We start from the raw sequence: 10,352 nt of genomic DNA on the forward strand, positions 1-10,352 counted from the left end.
CTACCGAAAAGATAAAAACGAAACCACAGGGGAGCAAATTGATATATTTTAAACCACAGGGAGGCAAAATGAGAAACTACGACACCACGGGGGGTTTTTTGAAGTTTTTCCAAATAAAAAAGGCTCAAAAAATCATGAACATGTATTTATATTTAGAACAGAGAACTACAGTAGTTCGTATATTTTTAAATTTTAAGTTTTTTATTAATTTTGATGGATGATTCGAACGAGAAAGAAGAAAAATTGAAAAAAAAATTAATTTTTTTCAATTTTTTTATTTTAATTTTATTTTAATTTTTTTCTCTCTCTTATTCTAATCATTCATCAAAATTGATTGGCGGTTTGAAATTTAGGAACATAAGAACTGCTTGCCCCTAATATCACAGTAATCTTAATCTTTATATTTATATGTTTAATATGATATATTTTTATTTTTTTTCAAAAAAATTTTTTCTCCACTCACCATAGTTTTTTTTTTTTTTCTCCGCGAACTATAAATTGTCTAATATACAATCAACCAACAAAAACTACAGAGAATATTTTTTTTTTGTTTTTTTTGTTTTTGTTTTACGGATCGTCCCTAGTACAAGTGGCAAAGGGCTTAATGGTTGATACCCGAGATTTCAAGTCAAGTTCAATTTCTAGCTAAGTCAAATAAACGAAGTGGGTAGCATGTCTATTTCTGAAAAAAAAAAAAGTATTTTTATACGAATAATATAATTTTAACTTGTGAGTATTGATAAAGAAAAAGAATTTCCTCTCCTCTGTGGTTGGTAGGGGACTAAATATTACTTAATTCATATGCTGATAAAATGCACAGCAGGTTAAAGAACCGGATCCCAAAATCTTAGCCGCCATACCCACACCACCTGCGCCACATTAAAAGCGATTTAACGAGCCAGGGGCAATCTCGTAATTAAACGCTATGGCCCTCAAATAAAGTAAGGGGGAAAATCGAAGCAGCCTCGGAAGGGTCGTGGCGTGGCCCCGCCACAAACCAGACGCGCCCTCAAATAAAAGTATAGAAGAGTTTTAGCTCACAAGGAAGAGACATTAATTAATATAAAAAAATGGAAAAAGAAACCTTCCTTAAGAAGCAACTCTCATTCGTGCAAGGAAAAAGAAAACAAGCTGAGAGAGAGAGAGAGAGGGAGAAAGAGAGAGAGATTTTCTCATATCAGGTAAATAATAACAACTATATTGCGATTTAATGCAACTTAGATTACTCTGCTATTTTCTTTTTTTGCTTCTCTTTTTGATTGAAGGAAGTGGAACTGTTCATGATTCCAATTTTCCTTTTTAAAAAAAAAAAAAATTTCTTGAGTTCAATAATTTAGATGAATTTTTTTATGGATTACCACTTTCTAGTTCTAGTCCTTTCTATGGAGTCTCTTTTTTTGTCTTTGGCCTGACGTAGATACTATCCAGCTATGGGTGAAGTTGTTGGTTTTCCTCTGTTCTTTGCTCGGTGGTAAGATGATTCTCATGCTCGTTGTTACATCATCCTCTTTCCTCTTCTATTGTTTGTGTATCAAGGTACCCTGATGTTTCTGTGCCTGAAATGGGTTCACTAGATTGCTTAGTCAATGGCCAACTCATCTGTTTAGTATAGTAATCTGGGGGTGATAGGCTCATGCTTTAAGATTGCATTCCAGGAAAGATTTTATTTAGCTGTTAGCTGTTGGTTTTTAAGTCACTTTTAAATTTTACAGCAGGGGTTCATACTTCATACCATAAAAAGTGGGATTTCATTCACCTGCTTCATTTTAACTTGCTATTTGTCATCTTAATGTGATCTGTTTCATCAATTTCGCCTAATATAATCTTTTACGGACTAGTTAAAATCAGCATAAACAAAATCATCACTGATTGAATCAATCAAGCCATTTGCTTTGGCCTTTTTCTCTTATCCATCTGTACTGATCTCAAGCGAGTGCCTCTCGATTAAAAATGTTTAAGGACACTTTGGATTGCATCTTCCTACGTCGTGATAGAGGAAGCAAATTAGGTGCGCATCATTAGTTTAATGTATAGACGATAGCACCTTCCGTTATGCGCAATAATAGCTGAAGTTTCTGACAATTCTTTTGTTAAATAGATGTCCTGTTTAGCAGAATTATTTTAGTTTTGCTGTAAATTGTGCTACTTGTGGAATGAAATATACCTGTGTCATAAGAATCTTGATTAAACATTTCTCCTCTGAGTGGTATGTCGATGTTTATTCTGTTTTGTTATTTGCAGATGGCACCATCAGAGCTATAAGCCTTCCTTCTGTTCCAAAACTGTCAGCTGCTCCGTAAATTTATTCTTTCATTTCGTAATTCAGTAGCTATTTCATGGGTTCTTCGAGCGAACAATTAAATGAACCTCAGAGAAGAAAACCTCTTGGTGTTCGTTTTTTGGGAAACATCAAGGGAGCTCCCTTGTCCTTCCGAACATGCCAAACCATTGTCCTGGTGCTAACATTCTTCGCGTACGCTAGCTATCATGCCACCCGGAAAACGACCAGCATCGTCAAAAGTGTTCTTGATCCTGAAACAGCGAAATTAGGCTTCGCCCACTGGCCGAGCTCGTACTATCTACGCACATTACATAGAACTGAAGATAAAAGACTGGGATCTGCGAATGGTTGGGCTCCATTCAGCACGGCGGACGGCACCGCCTTGCTCGGGGACATTGACGTAGCCTTCCTCTCGATTTATGCATTGGGGATGTATTTCGCAGGCCATTTAGGGGATCGACTGGATTTAAGGATCCTTTTGACTACTGGAATGGTCGGAACCGGTCTCTTCACGGCCCTATTTGGAGCCGGTTATTGGCTAAACATACACAATTTCTTCTACTTCTTAGTGGTTCAGATGATAGCCGGCCTCTTGCAATCGACCGGGTGGCCTTCAGTTGTTGCGGTGGTCGGAAACTGGTTCGGGAAAAGCAAGAGGGGGTTAATAATGGGGATTTGGAATGCGCATACGTCTATCGGGAACATATCGGGCTCACTGATTGCCGCTGCTTTATTGAAGTATGGATGGGGATGGTCCTTTGTAGTTCCTGGGGTTATTATCGCTGTTATTGGTTTGATAGTGTTTCTATTCTTGCCTGTTAGTCCTGAGGTTGGAGTTGACGAAGATGAGGTTTTGAAGTACAATGAGAAGAATGAGGTTGCGGAGCCTCTATTAGGAGGATACAGAGAAGAGGTGAAAGAAAAGGCAGTAGGGTTCGTGGAGGCGTGGAGGATTCCGGGGGTGGCGCCATTTGCGCTCTGTCTCTTTTTCTCAAAGCTGGTCGCCTATACGTTCCTCTATTGGCTTCCGTTCTACATCAGCCACACAGGTATATTGAGAGCTTTTTAGAGAATTAGTGCTTGCTTATGAAATTCACTGAAATTAGTATACACAATAATATAACGTTTTGTGAACTGCAACTTGTGTACTTTGAAAGATTAAAGCAGATAATTACATGCTTACTGCTTTTATCCACAAACAATAAGCACTTCTGCTGGAAGTAGTATCTATTTCAACAGAACTTTAAGCTTAGAAACATCCGGGTTATTGGATTACAATCTATACTAAAATTTGAGTTTTAATATTATTGATCCGCAATGAATTTGTAATGCATACTTTTAGGTGGTATTTCCCAAGTGCACAAGCCATACAAAACAAGGCTTCTTATCTGGTAGTTATTACCAATGCTTGCTGATATAATTTCCACTACCTGGTTTGTTGCATTATTTACAATTATATGCATTCTGAATATGTTGATGCATTGTTGTACATCACTTGTTCTTAAATAACTGTGTCAACATCTTGGAATATGAAAATATGCACTATTAAAGAGCGCAAAAAAAAAAAACATTTTTCAACTGCTTAATCTTTTTGAGAAACTGATTATTTTACACATACATCATATGTTGTTGTTCCTGATCTAACATCATGATACATTTTTCCCACACTTTCAGAGATCGACGGAAAATATTTGTCCAATACAACGGCCGGAACCCTCTCAACTCTATTTGATGTGGGAGGTGTGGTTGGCGGCATCCTCGCTGGCCACATTTCTGACCGGCTCGATGCCCGCGCCATGACAGCCGCAGGATTCATGTATTGTGCCATTCCGGCCCTCTTCTTCTACCGCATATACGGGGGCATCTCCCTTTACTGGAACATTGCTCTCATGTTTATTGCGGGAGTGTTTGTGAACGGGCCCTATTCATTAATAACAACGGCGGTCTCCGCAGACCTGGGGACACACAGCTCCCTGAACGGGAATTCCCGTGCTTTGGCCACCGTTACGGCAATCATAGATGGGACGGGGTCGGTGGGAGCGGCAGTCGGGCCCCTGCTGACAGGGTACATTTCAGCCAGTAGTTGGAGTGCAGTGTTCACAATGCTGATGGGCGCAGCGCTTGTTGCTGGGCTACTTCTGACGAGGCTTGTGGTGGCAGAGGTCTCTGCGAAGATCGAGGCGAAGAGTTTGTCCTACGTGGCGGCAAGCGATCTCCCCGTTTCCTCTATGGTCGAGCCTTAAGCTGAAGTGTTTTGAGCACTGAATGTAAATTATCAAGCTTTCCTTTTTGGCCTATAAAAAGTCCTCGAGACCAAACGCATGAAGGATTATTGCAGCAAATGGTTGTTTCACGTAGTGTCGTTCGAGGTCAAGCTAGTGCAAGAGGAGAGCATATTCCTATACTATTAACCTGGGGAGTGGCTTTTTATGCCCATGCCCATGTAGTGGGAGATGGATGAGTTTGTAACATATTCCATTTATGCCAGTAAGAACAGTTTGGGTGCATTTAGCCTTCTTATTGATTGAAATTTATGAGCTGAAGATCTTTGTTGCTGGTTCGGGGCTGGGTCAGTGTTACTGTGTTAGTGCAGATGCAACCCGACAAGTTCACGGGTCTAGATCGGCAATCGGTTCTAAATTTGTGACTCAGACGCGACCTATAAGTTCTATTTTGTGACCAAACAGCAGAACAGGTATGAAACTGGTTATTCTTACTGGCTCTAGCTTCTAATAAAGGGCTTAGGCTTATTATGACACAACATATTAACATTTGGATGATACGATATCATTTCTTATCTTTCATGTGGCTGAAAAAAATGAAAATTTATATATAACCATCCGAGCTAAACTACGAAAAACTCTTTGTACTCTATGTCCTTATCTCGGCTATCCCCTGCATCATAAAGTATAAACTACGTCAAATATCCTTCTGTATTTTGCCATTATTTAAAAATATATAGAAAGGCACATAAGACACGACTTAAGATACAAAGTGGGCTTGTAATTAAGCCCAGAAATGTTGGCCCAGCCCATCCCAATTGGCTGTAGAACATGGGCCAATTAGTAGCACTTTGTGGGCCGGCCTGTTATTCTAATGGGCCGATTTACAGCAAGTTCGTGCTATAATTTCTTCAAATGATTGTATTCGCACTATACCTATGTTACGAGATTAATGTTGTGGAAGCCCCCTATTAAAATTTTTGTCTTCGGCTTGCATGTTCTTGTTTTGCATCAAAGTTCATCTTGATGCTAAAGATGAGCAGTGAAAATTATTTTATAAATAAAACCATTGTTTATGCTCTGCAAATTAGACAACTAATTAAGTGACAGATGGGGTGATTCCTCCTTTGGGAAACTTAAACTTAATGCATGAATTGTTAAAACTAGTTTTTCTTTGAAAAAAGTAGGAATTTTCTTCATTTTTCTAGAGGAATTTTTGGAGGATGGTTTTCCCTTATTTGCATCAACTAAATTTGCCTGCCAATTGGCAAATGAGATTTTTGCATCAATTGAAGAATTTTTGAGAACTCTAGGCACTCGATGAACTACTTGGCAAATGAGATTCGCTCACTAAGAGACACTTGGGTCCTCTTTTGCTCTTTTTTTTCCCCTTGTCCGAGACCCAGTAGCCTCAGTTTGTAGTCCAGTTCAAGCCAAGCCCTTGTTAAATAAAGCGGTAGCATACTAATTTGTTCTCAAAAAGAAAAAAAAAAAAAAAAAGCCTGCCAATCAGCTTTTACAGTATTTAATTGCAGCCCCTTTCTTTGCAGATGTTTCTACTGTTAGAAGTTCGGAAAAAGTTTTCAGAGGGTTGATATCAGGTTGTCATTCTTCGCAGATTTTTCTACTGTTAGAAGTTCAGAAAGAGCTCTCATAGGGTTGATGTCAGGTTGTCATCCAACTGGATAAAACTGGCACAACCTGTATGTCTTTTGAAAATTTAATTGACCAGTAAAATTTGTTTATATTTGCCTCTTTCTTCTCCTTTCCCTTTCCGGTCAGAGCAGCGACTTGGCCGGCTGAATTTGAACTTAGATTCAGAGCAGCTAGGGCTTCCAGCTCTTGGCACCATGTGAGGTGTTTCTATAAGAAACGAAGATTCTATGAGTCGAGGTGAGGACCTTTTGGCATATAATTAGCACTGTAAGATATGTTTCTTAACTAATAAGAAACATATAATTTATTTTTATCCTTAACTTATTAGGATAAATCTCAGTCCACATTTTAAGTGGATCGGATTAAATTAAGACCCGCCAATGTGGACACACCACATGGCAACAAGCGCAAATCCTGTCCATGCAGTAACGTAAAATGTAATTAATTTTTACGCAGATTTTTAATCACACTTATCATATCATGATGCCCATCAAGTTAGTACTCAAATGACAAACAATTTGATGATTTCCGTACTTTCATGAATCAAGGCTCCCTTTCTGAAGTTTGTCCAAATTAGTTATTTCCTGATACTGTCTTAATAGTGTTTCAACATGTCCAATTAGTTATGCCATGGTTCATTTCTATTTATGGACATGTTCTCTTAGTTCTCATAATGTGTAACTATGGTCTTCTTCTTTAATTATCAAAGGGGACTCCATTTTGTTGATTCCCAATCTATCTTGTCAGGTAGTAGTCTAGCATTTTAGCTGGCATTTTCTGATGTATATATCTGCGGTCGTCATTTGTTACTTTTCCTTAACAGCCTTCCCAATCTGTAGATAACAGCATAATTTCAGACACACCGGCTCATGCTATCTATAGTTAATATATTATAATTAAGAAGCATCTGTATTCTGTGCATTTTTTCTTTGTTCTTATCCTTTTGCCAGTATATATATTTCTGTCGCATGGTGCAGAAATATATAATCATTCTCGAATATCTCCCGGTTATCAGTTTCCACAAAGATCCAGCTTTTCGCAAGTGTTGGAGAATAATCTGATAGTTATTAAGGCGCTGGGCCTAGTACTTTATGTACACAATCTTAGGCCTAGTGGTCTCAGATTCGTAAATTATTTGAGCTGCTGAATTTAAAATACATACGATGTAGCAAACAAAATTTATTGATCATTTTCTACCGATCCAGTTCACTCCTCGTGTGATTCTTCTCACGAAAACTGGTCCCATGAGTTTGATAATTACCTCAAGATTCATTTAATCATGTTTCAGCTTTTCACAAAAGCTTCCCACCTAGATGCTTAGCTGAAATACTGTCTAAAGAATGCAGAAGCTTCTTGCGGAAGGAAATCAGCATCTCCTTTTTGGTTTTCTTTTCACTGATCAGATGCCTTACGGCAAAGAATGATGGGCTGGTGCAAGTGCCTTAGTCGACTTTTGCAAGATTATGTTCTTTCCTTAACCATCTAAATACCAAAAACTTATCGCGGGTTGATTTCTTTTCAATGTTTAAGGACCAACAAGTTGCTTAGTGAGCGAGCTATCATATCGATAGTTGGAATGTTCATTAAGAAGATGCTTCGGAATTGAAAGGTCCCTTCTATTTTCTTCTGTTCATAAGCCTTAATTGAAAAGGACAGTAGATTAAGAACAATATTGTGGATGCCGTAGCGCAATTAGTGAACTATATGAGTGTTGATTGCTGGCGTGTCCATGCTTATGTTAATGAATCATAGGCTTGATGAAAATTATTGCCTTAAAGATCGAAAAGAACCGTATTCCGATTCTCCTCTATGTGAAACTCGTGGCTGCATACGACAGATTTTTCGACAGCTTTTTCAGATTTTGTTTTGATAGAATTGAAGTTCAGTTAAAAAGCGCACGCCCTGAGAGAATAATTAGTAGATTTAACATTAGATGTTATTGTGTCTTACAAGGAAATTAAGGGGATGTTGACTTGGTATGTCTATACTCAAGCATTTCTAAGTTACTGATAATTAAGCAAAATATCATTCTTTTTGAGTTTGTGGATATATTCAAGCAAGTAATGTTTAGAACTGTGTATATTGGTGATTATTTAACAATCGTGCGAATTGCTGTAAAGGTTTTGTACAACCTTTTCATCAGGAGAAGCTTTATTAGGCAAAAGCAAAATTGCTATGAGAGATTTGAAGCTTCTTTTTGGCTTAATTTTGCAATAATTTTTGGTACAAAGTAAAGAAAGTGTACACAAAGGTCAGTATCTTTCTCAGAGAGCTTTTTCTCACTGCGTAGTGGAATTGAGTAGTTGGTCCTCCAACGTGACCCAACAATATATGTTAGTGTTTTAAGCATCTAGAGTTTAAAAGTTGCATTATGTAGATAAAAAATTATGACTAGTTAACTGAAGAATCTCTTTGTGCACTAAGGAAAAGAAAGCGTGACAAATTTTAATTCCTTAAGCTCAGTAAGTGTTGCTTTTATCGTGAAGCTTAGGGATAGAGTGGCCCTACACTCGATGCACCTGTCTTTTCTTCTTCTTCTTCTTCTTCTTTTCTCTTTTTTTTTTTTTTTTTTTTTGTGAGTAATCCATTTTTAACTAAATGATGCAAACTCCACTGATCGTTAATTAGCGTCGAACTTTATGTACATTTGGATTAATATGTGGTTTGAGAAATCTTCTTTTGGTGTGTAATCTACATACCAACGGTAATTCAAATATGCACCGATCATTAATAGTTTATTGATATGTTGACAAATTTATATATTGTATCAGATTTATTTTATACACTAGTTAAATTTGTTTTATAGTATGTAAGTAAATTTATTGCCTATTTTAATATTTGACTCAGTAAGCTATCGTAGATATCAATCAGATAAAACATCTTTCTTTACATTAATATATTAACAATTAATACATAAGAATAACATTCTAAAATTTGACACGTTTAACTCGAGGCGACAACCAAGTCAATCTATGAATGGTTGTAAAAAATGAAGTACACATGAGCAATCACAATGATTTGATAAAATTGGTCTCACTAGAAATTAATCAATTCTCCAATATTTATTTATTTATTTATTTATTTTGCTAAGATTACTTTGATCATATTGTTGGTACAATAAATTTCATCTACATGGCTAGGGGACCCCCCACACGTCCATATCTCTCAATAATGATGAAAATGAAAAATTAGAAGTGGCCCCAAACAATCACACCAATCATATAACCAATCCCTTATCCTAAATCCAACCGCCCAAAATAAAAAGAGATGGTGAGAGAGAGAGAAGAGTTTTAATCGTTATTAGAGACATAAAAACACTTGGGAAAGGGCTCAAAACAAGAGGAGAAGCCCAAAACCCCTTGAACAACTCCACGTGGGATTCAACTCTTTGCGCATATGATATATATATATCTCACCGCCCCTAATCCTACGCAACAAGGTGATTGGAGATACATTGGGGAGTGTTATAAAGCATTGACCACACACAAAAAAAAAAAAAAAAAAAAAAAATGATGGTGACACATAATAGAAAAGGACAACAAATAAGACACATCCACACCCACCAATCAGTTTGAGAAATCATGTATACTTTAATAAAGAACATCACAAAAGAAAAATTTCATGAAAGGGACATGAGCAGTGATTGTTAGGGTTGACTCATTCCTTCTTTAATTATGAAAGCTTTAAAATAAAACAATTTTAACGGAGGGGGAGGGGGAGGGGGAGGCTATTTGTGGGTGAGGTGAATGAGACCAATCCCCCTGATTTGGAAGCTACTCAACTCACTCATAAATGCAAAATCCAATAAGGACTTGTGGAGCCACTTCTCCACTTACTACTGCAGCTACTGATCATATTTGAATTAAGTTGTAGTTGTAATGGAACAAAGGGGAGCCTAAAAGATAGAAGGGGATAGGGAGAGGACCACATTAGTTGAACGGTAGAAGAGATAGGAGGAGAAGAGTAAAGAGTCTTCAATGAGAAGTGGGAGAGAAAGATAGGAAAATGGTGGGTCCTTTATTTTGTAGCTTTTGACGGGCACGATTGATTTCTTTTATGATCTTTCGCGGTATGCAAAGATGTGTGGAAAAGGAAGGAAGCGTTGGTTCTACGCGCGCACGCACGTAAACATCATGTAAATTAAACAAACTAGTATAGTTTGAATACATGGAAAAGAAAAGAATTGAAAGGAC

General features: G+C 37.4%; 1 protein-coding gene across 2 annotated transcripts; it reads left to right on the forward strand.

The window, feature by feature from the left end:
* On the forward strand, positions 980-4,997 carry LOC109707936 (putative glycerol-3-phosphate transporter 1). Of its 2 annotated transcripts, none has more exons than XM_020229482.1 (3): positions 980-1,181; positions 2,242-3,330; positions 3,956-4,997. In XM_020229482.1, exons 2-3 carry the CDS (start codon positions 2,337-2,339, stop codon positions 4,522-4,524), a joined length of 1,563 nt encoding a protein of 520 aa, XP_020085071.1. In that variant the 5' UTR covers positions 980-1,181; positions 2,242-2,336; the 3' UTR covers positions 4,525-4,997. The 2 variants fall into 2 exon arrangements, with proteins under 2 accessions (XP_020085071.1, XP_020085072.1); XM_020229483.1 differs by lacking the exon at positions 980-1,181 and adding an exon at positions 1,360-1,471 and having other exon boundaries at positions 3,956-4,824.

Source organism: Ananas comosus, linkage group 3 (assembly GCF_001540865.1).
Source record: "Ananas comosus cultivar F153 linkage group 3, ASM154086v1, whole genome shotgun sequence".
NCBI classification, from domain to species: domain Eukaryota; kingdom Viridiplantae; phylum Streptophyta; class Magnoliopsida; order Poales; family Bromeliaceae; genus Ananas; species Ananas comosus.